The 15,113-nt window shown below is 44.1% G+C and overlaps 1 protein-coding gene across 14 annotated transcripts in view; it reads right to left on the bottom strand.

Moving 5' to 3' along the window:
• Positions 1-15,113, bottom strand: part of RCBTB2 (RCC1 and BTB domain containing protein 2) — a 44,059-nt gene that overhangs the window by 20,184 nt on the left and 8,762 nt on the right. For 5 of the 14 annotated variants that reach the window (XM_062194191.1, XM_062194192.1, XM_062194195.1 and 2 more), the window contains 6 exons: positions 12,644-12,732; positions 12,265-12,329; positions 4,316-4,471; positions 3,945-4,095; positions 1,078-1,244; positions 401-559 (listed from right to left, as the gene is read on the bottom strand). In XM_062194191.1, the coding sequence (XP_062050175.1) occupies positions 401-559; positions 1,078-1,244; positions 3,945-4,095; positions 4,316-4,471; positions 12,265-12,306 (675 nt within the window). In that variant the 5' untranslated portion in view covers positions 12,307-12,329; positions 12,644-12,732. Of the gene's footprint in view, positions 1-400; positions 560-1,077; positions 1,245-3,944; positions 4,096-4,315; positions 4,472-12,036; positions 12,600-12,643; positions 12,733-15,113 lie in introns of those variants that run through there. The other 9 variants (XM_062194203.1, XM_062194205.1, XM_062194202.1 and 6 more) reach the window with 7 other exon arrangements.

Consider the following 15,113-nt stretch of genomic DNA (forward strand, 5'->3'; position numbering starts at 1 on the left):
CTTACCCATATGACACTGCTATGGTTTGAATGTCTGTCCCCAGAGCTCGTGTGCTAGAATCTTCATCTTTAAAGTCATATGCTCACAATATCTGGAGGTGGGGACTTTGGGAGGTGACTGGTCTCCCTGCATTCAGCGATTAATGAGTCCCTGGGTTATCCAGGAAGTAGCTTTGTTACAAAAGTGAACGCTCCTTACCACACCTTCCCCAATACCTTGGAACACTGCAAGTTACTTCCCAGATGTAACTCCTTGACCCTGGATCTTCCAGCCTCCAAACCATGAGCTGCATACGTCTTTATTCCTTATACACTACCCAGTCTGTGGCATTCAAATGGCCAAGACAGACACTAAAATGGCACACAGGATTTCTGAACAAAATAGGAAATAACTTTCCTACCTCCCCAGTGTCCACGACTGCCATTGAGCACATCTGCCCACACGCTATGTTCACAACGACTTTGTTCTGTAAGCAGCCAGTGACTCTCCGAGGGATGGGCTGGTTGGCTGTTGGACCAGATCCCACCTGCCCCGAGTTATTATAACCCCAGGCAAATACCTATTGAAAAGAAAAGATTAATAATGACCGACATGAATTGATAAAATGTCTCAAGTGGACAATGACCGGTACTTACAGCACCTCATCTCTTCTCTCAAAGTGCTCCACAGACACACAGCACAGGCAGAAACACTGTCATAAAACCCATCCTTACACAATGCATTTTATAAAGTCAGATTATTGGTGTTACCTACACTGTTAAATATCAGCACCACTTACAAAAATATTTACTTGGATTCAACCGTATTCGCCAGCATTTGTGGATTTTCACTTTCATTTTTAGATAACTCCACTATAGCAAAAAAGAAATTTAAAAATTTATAGTTATAAAGCTCCTCACCACATACAGGTCAATATAAAAAATATAAACACCATGACTATGAATTGCTACCATGAATAAGGCTGACATTGAAGGAGGTAGTTATTTTAATCAAATGACTGTACTTCCGGGACTGCAGTATCAATCACTAGTATCTTACTGGAATGAAGTCAGTGGGCTTTCTGCTGACTGCGCTCACCTCCCCATCAGATGTTAGCACCAGAGAATGGTAAGACCCACAGGCAACTTCAATGACTTGCTTGTTGGACAGGTTGGTGGAGATCTGACAGGGCACTAAACCATGATTCGTCGTCCCATTGCCCAGCTGGCTGTAAGCGTTATGACCCCAGGTAAAGACTTCTCCTTCTGGAAACAAGAAGAAAGTTAATCTGCTTTCAAAGCATCTACTTAATTTATGAAAGTATGTATTGCATGACTTCTACAAATGGAAACTAAAAATTCAGGTACAAAAGGACACTCCATGTCCCTTTGCCAGCAAATTCCTTCAGTAAAAGAATCTATCTGGAAAGTAGTACCTGTATTCTAACTCAAAGGAACAAGGTGGAATTTAAACTCATGCAATTATAATAGCTGCAAGACAGGTTTTTAATAAACAAAGGGGAAAAAGCCTCTAAGACTAAAAGTAAAAGCATGAGGTTGAAAGCCAAAAGACTGGAAGGCCACTTAACTCTTTGGGATCTTAATTTCATTATCTATAAAATGATCACTTAGTTAATTTTTATCTTTATTTTTTAAACGATTTCCCTTATTGGGGCTGGCGCTATGGAGCAGGAGTTAAAGCCCTGGCCTGAAGCGCCATCATCCCATATGGGCGCCGGTTCTAGTCTAGTCTAGAGGCTGCTCCTCTTCCCATCCAGTTTTCTGCTGTGGCCTGGGAAAGCAGCAGAAGATAGCCCAAGTCCTTGGAATCCTGCACCCACATGGGAGACCTAGAGGAAGCTCCTGGCTTCAGATTGGCCCAGCTCCGGCCATTGTGGCCATTGTGGCCCTCTGGGGAGTGAGCCAATGGATGGAGAACCTCTCTCTCTCTCTCTCTCTCTCTCTCTCTCTCTCTCCCTCTGCCTCTCCGTAACTCTGACTTTCAAATAAATAAATAAATCTTAAAAAATAAATAAGTAAAAGAAGTGGAGCAGCCGGGACTCAAACTGGCACCTATATGTGATGCCAGCTTTGTGGGCGGCAGCTTTAACCACTATGCTACAATGCCAGCTCCATTTAATTTTTAAAAATCTTTGTGATCATAATATTGATTGTGCATATAACACAGTCAGAAAGTCTCCTAAAACACATATAATATATGGACAGTTTCAGGAAATAAAACCTTATATGATCATCCCCCAAAGCCCCTCAAAATATATATCTTGCATAAAAGGATTTAGTTTTTTCTATTTAAACTTGAAATAAAGTCATACACTATATATTTATTTCATCTGTATTTTCTACCATATTGTCTCTTTGTACTGAGCAATTTCATCTGATCTATATTTGAGTGTATTTTCTCTTTTGCTGTGTCCACACTGCTATATAACTTGTCCACTGAATTTTCATTTTAGAATTACACGTTCATTTGACTCTTTTTCCAATTTTTATAATGTCTGTTTTTTAACATCTGTCTTTTAACTGGCTTCTGGTCATTCTAATATCTGTTGTTTCGTAGTCAGTTCTCGCTGCCTCCTGTTTCTGCAGGCTCATTTATAAAATGAAATCTGTAGGACGTCACTGACTGGGAATAAGCTCCTGCGCTAGGCCCAGTGGACCAAACCAAGAAGGAGTTGCTCCTGCTAAAGTTCCATGTCACCAAGAAGAAATTAAGTTGTGTATCTGCCCATCTGGGAGATCACGAGAGAGATGAGTGACATCCCAGACAGGCCACTGTCAGTGTTGTGATCATGAAGTTCCTGCTGTGTCAATCTTTACAGGGAAAGAACCACGAAACAATCAAAACTTCTTGTTCTTCCTTCCTGCTTTGTTCAGGCCATCTCAGTTTATAAAACCAACCTCCCTTGCTAAGCTCATCAGAAAACACTCTATTTTGTAAAACTTTTATTTATTCTATTCTATGGAATGAAGTGTCACCCAATTCTAGAATCACAAATAAACACCAATTGAGGTCTTTAAGCTAACTTGGCCGTAGTTTTGTCCTCTGACACATCCCCGGTGCCTGTTTTCTCCCATACCCAGTTCTCATGGACCACTGGTTGCTTATCACTGGTGACCCCCTCAGGTCCAGGATGAGGCACTTCTTCTAGAAAGAGGCATATTAACTTCTAACACGTCCCAGGGCACTTCCAGTCCTGAACCGCTAATGAAGTCAAGACTGCAGATCTTTTGGAATGCCTATCTGATGTAAATTAAATTACGAATTCCTGGTTGTAACTCTCAGGGAGGTTTATTCCATTTCTTTCTTTTTCTCTCACAGCTTTGCTCAGTAAAAGGAATTCTGTTCAGTAGCTTGGGAAGTGGTCAATCCTTTCCCCAGGAATGTACCATTCATGGTCCCAGAGTAAGGTGAGAGGCCTTCTACCAGGCTCCCATAAGGTACTTCTGGTCCCTTCACCTCCTTAGTATCCCAACCACAGCTCTGATCATGGCACAAGGCAAATGCCTTTAAGGCAAAATCTGCTTTAAGTTCTCCTCTCACCTCTGAGTAGACATTTTCTCTAAAAGTTGGTCTGGTTAAAAACTGTCAGTGCTTTGATACCATCATAAAATTTTTTTTAAATGTTCTATCTAAAATGTTAGCTGTCTTCAGTAAAGAGGTGGTCTGAATCATCTAACCTGTAATTACTGGAAACCAAAAATCCCTAGAGCTTACTGTTTAAATGTGAAATAAATATCTATGTGAGTATTTACAGAATTTATTTTAAGTTCAAAGAATACAAATAAAATTAATGCTAAGCTTAAGGATAATTCTAGGAGGTGTATTTTAACTCTAGTATCTTATTGGTCTGAATTCATGAGAACCAGGAGGCTGTTTAGTGGGCTCCAGTCTCACTTCTCAACAAATAAAGCAACAGCTGCAATTCTGCATGTCCGCGGGGTTACCTGTGGTAGCAAGGACAACGTGTGGGCCACTCCCATAGCTGAGGCAGGCTATCTTTTTGCCACTTAAAGAGTCCAGTCTCCGAGGTTCAATGGTGCTCTGGGCATCACCTAACCCCAAACAGCCACTGCAGTTCGTGCCGAGCACAAAAATCTGAGAGAAAAACCACAATCAGTCGAAGCAGTTCTATTTGTGGCAAGACTATCAATTATACGCAGAGAGGCACGGCCTTCCTACAGCTCCGGGCTTCGTGACGGAGTAAGCACAAACCCACTTTGCATGCTTTCTTTTTCCCGTTTAGTCCTCAGCAATATAGCAAACCCATTAGCAAAAATACGGGTGGGCGGCTGCATTTCCATCCCTTCAGGATTACCTCGTCGTTCACCGTACTGTATAAAACTTCATTGCCAGCATTGCCAAAGACACACGCCTGACGAATTAACTGCAGCTCTTCCTCAGAACAAAGGGAAAAAATTGGCCACTTGCCCACATCTAACATCTTCAGCGACGACAGAGTTGCCTGTACTGGCTGAAAAAGAAAATATGCATGGCTTTGAGACCACCAATAAGAGAAGACATTTCCTCGGCCCCATCACTCGAGCAGAAGGGGGCCACGCCGGTGTGAGGAGGAACAAGCCGCATCTATTTTTGAGAAGCCGCTCACAGGAGCAGGAATTGCCTTCCCAAACCCTCGACCTCTCTCAGCCCGCCTCGCCGGAGGCCCAGGTGGAATCAGATCTCGCCTGTTAATTTGCCTCAAGGACACGGGAATTGTGCACAGCTGACCTTTGGGGCGCTCTCCACTCAGCAGGTGCCTCCAGTGCTGGCTATGTCTTAACTGCAGCTGTGGCAGCTGGGCTGGAGGGCAGAACAAGGAAGGAGGCAGGAGAGGGGACTGCCACTGTGTCTGCTGCCGAAGGCTGCACAGGACAAACCCCTGGGAGAGAGGAAGCTCAAGGTGACGGTCCCCAAGTCTCAGTTCACGGGCAGGCTCTCCCTGACCTTCCATGGGAGGGGCTGGTGGGTTTCCTTAGTCCTCATTTAGGTCTGGGGACTAGTAGGAAGAAATCCCCAGGCAGCACATGTACCGTTTTGCTCGAGTGGCCATAACAAAGGTATGGCACACTGGGTGGCTTAAGCTGCACACACTTATTTTTTCACAGTTCTTAAGACCTGGAGCCCAAAACAAAAGTTAACACCTAGTCCAGCTCCTGAGGGCTGCTGGGGAAGACCTAGTCCAGGCCTCTCTTGGCTTGCAGACAGTTGTCTGCCCCCGTGTCTGTTCACATCACCTTCCCTGTATACATGTCTCTGGGTCCAAATTTCTCCTTCCTGGAAAGACCCCAGTTATGTCGGGTCAGGAATCACCCCAAAGACCTCATCTTAACAATTATATCTGTAATGCTCTCATTTCCAACTAAGTCATACTCAGCATGTTGGGTGTTAGGTCTTTACCACATGATTTCCAGAGGGTCACTATTACACCCATAACAGCATATATTAAGATCAAGAGTGTCTGCACTCCCCTAGGAGTATTAAATGTACATGCTATTGTTTTAAGAGAGTTATGTATTGGCTTCACTGAAGACATTTTCACACGTACTTTTCTACTTTCCAAAACTTTGAGTGTTGCAATAATGGCAGATTTGACCATTTCTTTTTTTTTTTTTTGACAGGCAGAGTGGACAGTGAGAGAGAGAGAGAGACAGAGAGAAAGGTCTTCCTTTTTGCCGTTGGTTCACCCTCCAATGGCCGTGCAGGGCCCAAGCACTTGGGCCATCCTCCAGTGCACTCCCTGGCCACAGCAGAGAGCTGGCCTGGAAGAGGGGCAACCGGGACAGAATCCGGCGCCCCGACCGGGACTAGAACCTGGTGTGCCGGCGCCGCAAGGTGGAGGATTAGCCTGTTGAGCCACGGCGCCGGCCATGATTTGACCATTTCTTATTAAAATTACCAAAAATAAGCTTGATTTAAAGGAGCAAAGATTTTCTAAGGCCCCTCTTTCTTATCAGCTGTTGAGTCAACCTTACTCTAGGAAGAAATTCCGGGCAGACCAGCTACTTCTGGCTTGCAGAGCTGGAAGAATGCTGATCCTCTTAGCTGAGGGGTCTGCTGAGGCTGAGAGCACCCGGCAGCAACTCTGCCTTGCAGAGGCCACATCACTGACTTATGAGACTCTCTTGTCCCCACTACCATGAGTTACTCTGGGGCCACCTTCTCAGATTCCCCAAGTTCATTTCATAAGGACAGATACAGTCAGTTTCTTGCATAGCCATGGTCCCTTGAATGGGGTTAGAAATACAATCAACACTGGCTAAATGGACAGACGTTGGGATGGATGGCCCTGCTTCCAGCTCCCTTTTCATCCCATCCTCTGTAATGCCTTCACCTGCAAAATATTCCCATTTCCTGACCCCTCGATTCTCAGCTCTCAGCTCCCACAATCTTTACTTAAGACGTAACATCAACATCCTCAAATGTTGAAATTTCCCTCTGGTCACAGCCAACACTGCTAATCTGGTATTGAAAGCAAGTTCTAATTGTTTTGCCCCCTAAGTCCCTGGTTAAAACACCCAGTGAACAGAAAGTGCTAGGCCATGCTGGCTGATGGTAAGGCTGTAGGAGGTAGCCATTGACAGTGTTCAGTCAGCAAGAAGAGGAGGGTAAAGTCGGGGAGCTTCCTGGAGGCTGGGCTGTTCCTGTGGTGGGACAAGCTTTTGTGAAAGAGGTACAGGTCTTAAGACTAGCCTTCCATGTTTGGATTCCACATTCAGTAAATAACCTGGTAACAACCTGGTTTTCTGTGTAGCCACCACTCAGAAGAAAATGCACTGTTCATCCTGACATGGGTATTTCAGTCTGCATGGTAAAAGTTCTACATCTACTGCAAAATAATAAACTGGCTGACTTATAAAAAAAAAAAAAAAGAAAGCAAGTTCTACAGTGAGTAAAAGGAGACTGAAGTGTCACACAACCATCCCAATGGCCACTGAGCTCACAGCAGAAGACAGGCAGGGCCACCACCTTTTTCATGGAATTACAATTGTCTCCTAGAGTCTGGAGGGGCTTGGCTATGGGACTCCCTACGGATACCAAAATCCAAAGATGTTCATAATCTATGCACATCCTCCCACAAGCTTTAAATCATCTCAGGATTAGCCATAATACTTAATACAACATAAATGCTATTTTTAGCCAATAATGACAAGAAAAAAGACTGTAGAGACATAACCACCATAGGCCTAACTATACAGCACACAAACCAGACTTAAAGTGAATGCTACTCAAACCAGAGGTGCAGGGGAGAGAGAGAGGACCCATGAAATGGTAGGGGCTACAGCAGGGGGTGCCTGCATGTCACTTCATTCAAGTGGACACCATAACACCTATCATGCAGCAAATGCAGATTTCGCTTTGGGAAACTTTCTGGATTTTTCTCCTCAGATATTTTGAATCTGAGGTGGGTTAAACTTGCAGACATGGAACCCAAATTCTGGGGTTGACTGGTTGGGTCTCTAACTTTTCCATGGTTAGGTCTCTAGCTTTTCTAAATAATGTTCATGGAACTACTGAGTGTGGTAGCTACAAAGAGTTCTAAAGAACACTTTGTAGATGAGAAACCTGAAGAAGGCCCAGACAGGGGCTGTGGCAGGTTGAACAGTGTTGCCTGAAATCCATAAAGTCATGATCTCATTTGGAAAGAGAACCTTTGCAGACGTAAGGACTTAAGATGAAGCTACGCTGCATTAGTGAGCCTAAAGCCAACAACTAATGTCCTTGGAGGAGCAGAGACATACAGCAACACCAGGGAAGGAAGTGGTGTGCCAAACAGTGCACCGCCACGGCAAGGAGCACCAGGATGACCAGAGCCTCTGCAGAGCACGGCCCTAAGCACATCTGGACTGCAGACTTGTGCCCTCTGCACTTCAATGGAATAAATTTCTGCTCTTAGCCTCCTGGCTGGTAGTCATTTGTCACAGCAGTCCTAGAAACTAACATACAGGCTGAGCAGTTTGTCTCTGCCAAGCGAATCATACTGCTGGTGGCAGAGCCTGACCCAGAGCCAAGCTTCGCTGCCACCAAACCCAGCCAAGTTCCTTCACCATGCCACTTGAATCACAAGATCCTGCACCAAGAATGGTGCCTTCTATTGTTACCTTCTGGGCAGCTCTTCAATCCTGAAACAGTGATCACTGCTTCTGCACTCACTTGAATTCTCAGAGCATTTTACTAAAATAGCTCTCAGAGGTAGGGCACTCTGGGCATTCTCTATAAGACAACCTTAATTGTCAATTTTTTTTTTCAAATGTCACATTTCTAGGAAGATACAATTATAAGCAAGTGTAAAACTACATCCCCAGGACAGTATTTAATCTAGTAGCTCGAATGCCCACGTGCCGCATCAGAGTACCTGGGTTTGTTTCCCAGCTGTGGCTCTGGTCTTCAGCTCCCTGCTGATGCAGACTGTGTGAGGCACAGTCATGGCTCAAGAAGTTACGTCCCTGCCATCAATGTGGGAGACCTGGATTGGGTCCCCATCTCCAGGTTTCAGCCCGGCCATGGCTGCTGTAGGAATTTGCAGATTGAACCAACACATGGGAGACCTCTCTGTGTCTATTTGTCTTTCTGCTTCTCAAATAAATGAATAAATCCATTTGTGTATGTATGTGTTTTAGGAAAGCAAAGACTACATGATGACATTATGTTAATCTAGGAGTCCTAGACTCATTATAAACAAATAATTTCTTTTTTCTCTATGAAATACTTTGTTTACTAGAAGAAGAACAATTTTGCCAAGTCTATTACAGAGTTAAACACAGAATCTCACTAACGTTAGTTTTTGTCCAAGCTTCTACTTAGAATTACCTTTATATCATGAAGGAATCCTATCCTCTGTGAGGTATGCTCTTCTTTTTTTCCTACTTAAGTGTGTAAATTTCAAGAAAGACAAAGTTTGGGAAATGGCATCAAGTATTTAATTTAGATATAATAATGTTCCAGTTAATGGGATTCTTAATACGTTATTTCTCATCTTCACAACAATCAGACATTGCTACCCTCCTTCTGTATATGAGGGAACAGAGGCACTGAGACACTAAGTAACAGCCAAGGTCACTAACTTCTAAGTGGACCAATCCAGGTTAAAGGCCACACTTTGTCCACACATCAGCTGATGCTAACAAAAAGCTCACAGGTAATGCAATGCTACATTTATGATACCACAGTGTTTGCTTGCACCTGTAAGCAACATAACAAACAGGGCAATGATATCCACTGTGGGCTGTCTTCCACGAACAGGGAGGGTAGCAAGATGCAATGACTGAATGATACCTCATTTTTTTTTTTTTTTTTGCCAGGAAGAGTGAGACAGTGAAAGAGAAAGACAGAGAGAGAGTTATAGACAGTGAGAGAGAGACAGAGAGAAAGGTCTTCCTTCCATTGGTTCACTCCCCGAATGGCCACTATGGCCAGCGCTGTGCCGATCCAAAGCCAGGAGCCGGGTACTTCCTCCCGGTCTCCCATATGGGTGCAGGGACCCAAGCACTTGGGCCATCCTCCACTGCCCTCCCAGGCCACAGCAAAGAGCTGGACTGGAAAAAGAGCAACCAGGACTAGTACCCGTCGCCCCAACTGGGACTAGACCTGGGGTGCCGGCGCCACAGGCAGAGGATTAGCCAAGTGAGCCACGGCGCTGGCCAATACCTCATTTTTTTCCTGTAAGTCAGACTTCTGGATTTCATCCTGCCCTGACACAAAAGTAAGTGGTTTCTCAGATGCCTAGAATTGGCTGTACATTCCAACTGGCTCCTAAGCACTTGTCTGCAAATCATTAGTTCTGAACTTTCTTCCCAGCCCACCTGAAACAAGCCCCATGACTGACTTCTGGGAGTCCAGTGTGTGTGTGTGTGTGTGTGTGTTTAATTAATTAATTAATTTGAGAGGCACAGTTACAGAGAGAAACAGACACAGAGAGAGAGAGTGATCTTCCATCTGCTGGTTCATTCCCCAATTGGCTACAACGCCTGGAGCTGGGTCAATCTAAAGCCAGGAGCCAACAGCTTATTCCAGGTCTCCCATGCAGGTACAGGGGCCCAAGGATGTGGGTCATTTTCTGCTGCTTTCCCAGGCCATAAACAGGGAGCCGGATCAGAGGTGGAGCAGCCAGGACTGGAACAGGCACTCATATGAGATCCAGTGCCGCAAGTGGAGGCTTAACCTAGTACACCACAGCACCAGCCCTTCCAGTGTACTTTTAAGTACACTGTAACCTGCAGTCAACACATTTGATTAAAAGATGCTGCTGGTGAAAGGAATGTCAGGTTTGATCATTTCATTGAATTAAAGATATAAAAATGAGATATATAAATGGGCCAGCATTGTGGCACAGCCTCTGTCAAACCCTGTGACACCAGCATCCCGTATGGGCACCAGATTGAGTCCTGGTTGCTCCACTTCCCATGCAGCAGCCTGGGAAAGCAGTGAAGATGGCCCAAGTATTTGGGGCCCTGCACTCACATGGGAGACCTGGATGAAGATCCCTGGCTCCTAGCTTTGGCTGGCAGTTACAGCCATTTAGGGAGTGAAATCAGCAGATGGAAGCTCTGTGTGCGTGTGTGTTTGTGTGTGTGTATCCCCCCCCCCCCCAACAATCTGATGGAAAACACAGAACTACAACAGGAGTGTGAACACATTCCTTTTAACTCTGGCAGAGGCTGCCTGTTAGAAGTTGGTCATCGAAGTCTACAGGGGGAACTTTTCCACAGGGAACTTCAGACTTCCTCAGATTTTTGAAGTAAAATATTTACTATCAGTCGCAAGGAATGCAGCATCTTTGTTCAAAGAATACATTCCTCTGTCCAGCACAGCCGTGAGACCACACACAGTGCTCACGGGAGCTTCAATCAGCTGCAGCCATCTCTGCAGAGGGCACCTCCTGTTTCTGTGCCCATCAGCCAAGCAAGCGACTGGCTGAGCAAGGGCTGACCCTGGCAACAGAAAGATGTGTATGGGGAAAACACAAGGTCACACGATCACTAAGACCGTTCCCTAGACTTCACAGGCCCCGTTCAGCCCAGGTGACCCTCCTCCCGCAGGTGGTCACTCACCCCTGGCCAGCTTGCCTTTCCCGCTCTGCTCACCTCCCACCCAGCTCCCCCACCTTCAGCTGACTGTCTGCTTGGGAAATGCAAAGCCATGAGGCTCTGATATTAGCTCAGGAAAACACCATTAAGGAAACAGATCTGCCACAAAATTAGAAACCCAAACACATCTTAGTATTCCTTCCTGCTGAACTATGCTTCCCTTTCAACGTGACGAATTAAGTGGACTACCATAACTCAATTACAGACAACCGTCACGTTGTCACAATTCAATTTAAAATAGAATCAAAATTAGGCTAGGCATGCCTAGCAATAAAATACACAATGCTTCACTTTTTGAGAATTTCCCAGCATTGCAAATACTTTTTATGTAATAGCTTTCCTGCTGATTCTGTGAATCTTTTATCTTATGAAATTTATTTCCAGGAAAAATGAGGCATTTCCTCTATTAACATTTTGTAAGATTCTCAAGTTCTGCATATTATTTTTGTAAGTTAGTTCTGGGCTTCCCAGTAAGAGCTCACAAGAAAATGTTTTAAGTCAGCACACGGTAACACTATGGTTTAGTTGTCAGCTCTGCCATCTGTATACACTGTGCTGGCTTTTTATTAATATGTATTTTTATTGACTCTTGACCTTATTTAAAAAAGAATAGAAAACAGGCAAAATTCATAGTGAGAGTTAACATTAAGCTGTTAATAGTGATGAGCAGACACTTTGTAAATTTAATAAAACACAAGATATGCATGCTGAAAGATGTGAACATTTTAACATCAATTGGCCACAAATGAATGTAAGCCAGATGACTGTAACGTTCACGTTCAGTTATGAAACAAAAGAAATAAACTGAGAATGTCAGTGAGGAAGTGAGAACCTAAGGTTGAGATGTTTTCTTTTTTTTTTTTTTTTTTAAATCTCTGGGAATGGAACAGATGTTGTTCAGTCCAGAGCCTTTTCAGTTCAGCATCATCCGTGAATGAGACTCGCACCTCACCTGGCACCAATGCCCCCGTCTCCATCAGGTTACGGCAGTTCCCTGCTGGCCCTGTCACACCGGACAGCCCCACAATCATCATCTGTCGGCACTGCAGTCACTGCACCATGGGCCTCTCAAATATAGACACTGTCTCGTTCATCTTCCTACCGGTGACCTTGGACGTCTGACGACGTATGCCTCATGCCACAGAGAATGCATGCTTCCAAGGGCATGATTTTCTCTAACCTTGCTACTTTCTCCATAGAAAAGAGGGAGTTCTTCTTCCATATGGGCTCAGTCCTGGGCAGTCCCTGAGGAAAAAGTAGGTGGTACAATGAGGATCCTGTATTCGGGTAAAACCCGGGAGGTTAAAAATCACTTTATGAGTACTTCCAATTAACAGCAAAGAAATAAGCTCAAACATGGTGAAGGGAAGGGCATGGGATTAACAGTCATAAAACCAAAACGGTGCTTTTACTGGATGACTTCAGGTTGGAATCTTTAGGCTAAGGCCTGGAAAAATAATCCTAAGATAACTGCAGGTCCTTGCATCTATAAGAAAATGAGTAGAAAATTATCATTTCACAGTTGCCTTCTTTCAGATAATAAAAAATAAATTTTAGACCTTAGATTTTCTCTGGGATTGGAAAGTTCCAAACCAGTGGGAAGAAGAGACTTAGCGATTCTCAGCTCCTCTGAAGAATGTATGATTTGCTAAGAGGGAAAAAAAAAAAAAGGAGAAATGAATGAATGAGGGTGACAAGATGAACGAATGAACATGGCTTTATTTTCCTGAACTTTAAATGAAAAATCCAAAACCACAGCCATCAAGTACATGGCAACAGCACTGAATGTTCTTGCCTTAATAACCATCTCTATGATAACCATGTTCTCCCACCAGGAAGTTAACAGCTGGCCCAGCCCCGTTGGGAGATATGTAAATGTCTCAACTGTGGTTTACCTGTTACATAGTCAACTGTCTCAGCACTAAAAGTAAACACAAATAAAAGATTCTCTACACCCCCCCCCCAAAGCAATTTGATAAAACTATATTTAGCAATGTTGATTTTTCCAATTTATTAGGCTGGGTCTCCTTTACTTAAATATAATCCACATTTCAAGTACTCACATCAGAACATCTTATCTCATATTTTCCACAAGAGAGTTGTAGTTTTATAATAGATAAAGACAACAATCAAAATAAGGTCAAATCTTAAAAGTGTTCTTGGGGCCGGCGCCGTGGCTCTCTGGGCTAATCTTCCACCTGCGGTGCCGGCATCCCATATGGGTGCCGGGTTCTAGTCTCAGCTGCTCCTCTTCCAGTCCAGCTCTCTGCTGTGGCCCAGGAGGGCAGTGGAGGATGGCCCAGGTGATTGGGTCCCTGCACCTGCATGGGAGACCAGGAGGAAGCACCTGGCTCCTGGCTTCGGATCGGTGCAGCACGCTGGCCGTAGCGGCCATTTTGGGGTTGAACCAACGGAAGGAAGACCTTTCTCTCTGTCTCTCACTGTCTAACTCTACCTATCAAATAAGTTAAAAAAAAAAAAAAGTGTTCTTTATGTTGTGTGTGCTCTTAAGGAGACTTTTTCCCCTTGGCTATACAAAAGTCTCTCAGAATAAAGGGAATAATAATAAATTCAAAGCTATGGAGGCTGGCGCTGTGACATAGCTGGTAAGGTCACCATCTGCAGTGCCAGCATCCCACATGGGCAATGGTTCCAGTCCTAGCTGCTACACTTCTTACCCCTTCTCTGTTAATGGCCTGGGAAAGCAGTGGAAGATGGCCCATGTACTTGGGCCCCTGTAACCACATGGAAGACCCAGAAGAAGCTCCTAGCTTCAGATCAGCCCAGCTCCAGATGCTGTGTCCGTTTGGGGAGTGAACTAGTGGATGGAAGATCTCTCTCTCTCTCTGCAACTCTGCCTTTCAAATAAATAAATAAATCTTTCAAAAAAATTCAAAGCTATGGCAATTCACAGCTAATCACTCTTTCTAGTACTTGGGATTAAATTTAAAAAGATGCTTGTCTGTAAAATGATTATTTAGAAGTTTCTCATTTATAATTTATAAACTTGATCAGCTTACTATATGAACAGGTATCTCCCCATATTTAATGATTACTTACTAACCATTATTGATTGCTATTTTGGCAGGCCTGTCAAAGTTCTAATTATTCTCTGAAGCCCAGCATGATTGCCACTGCGCTTCATGTTGATGTGGTTCCTGGTTACTCCCTTGGGTGGGGACCCCTCCTCTATTTCCTCGGCACTTCTAAAATGGCACCATCCATATCCTGTCCCGCGTGATAGGTATTCTTAAAAGATCTTTCTTCCCTATTAATTGGCAAGCTCTTCAAAAGAGGACACCATGACTCACTCGCTGCTGGAACCACAAGAGCGTGCACAGGCTCAGAATGGAACACCGCGTATTCATGGAAAACATCCTTAGGACACTGGAGCCTGCCTGTGCTGAGGAGTCCTCTCTCTTTGCCTCATTCAAATTGAAAACACTTTTACTATGTCTATCTGCCCCAAGTTTACTGCAATTAAAGAGAATAGGGGACAGAAGAGAAGAAAGAGGAAGAGAAAAGAAAGGAGGAGAATAGAAGAAGAGAATTAAAAAAAAAAAAAAAAAAGGAAGGAAAAGATACTACAGAACAAATGACCATCCCCAACTGTGCCTCAGGCCCCCTCTGTTCCTGCTAAAAGAGAAACAGATAACTCCCTTCAGTGTCTTTCATGAATTTCAAGAAAATAATAAGCTTTTTGAAATCAGAATGGTGGGGAAAACAGGCCGTTCTGTTTAGTTTACTTCATCATGCTAATACACAATTGCACGTATGGCATATGAAATTACCACATTCAAAGAAATGACATTAGATTCAATTCACACTGAACCTAAGATTCATGTATGTTTATGTGTGTTGGTCAGAAAGTCCTTCAAGATTTAAAAATGACTCAAGAGGCTAAGCATCTGCCTAGCAGTTGAGACACCCGTGTCCCATACTGGAGGGCTTCTATTCAACTCCCAGCTCCAACTCCAGCTCTCTGTCAACATACACTGTGGGAGGCAGTGGTGACAGCTCAAGTAATTG

Source organism: Lepus europaeus, chromosome 6 (genome assembly GCF_033115175.1).
Source record: "Lepus europaeus isolate LE1 chromosome 6, mLepTim1.pri, whole genome shotgun sequence".
Lineage (NCBI taxonomy): Eukaryota > Metazoa > Chordata > Mammalia > Lagomorpha > Leporidae > Lepus > Lepus europaeus.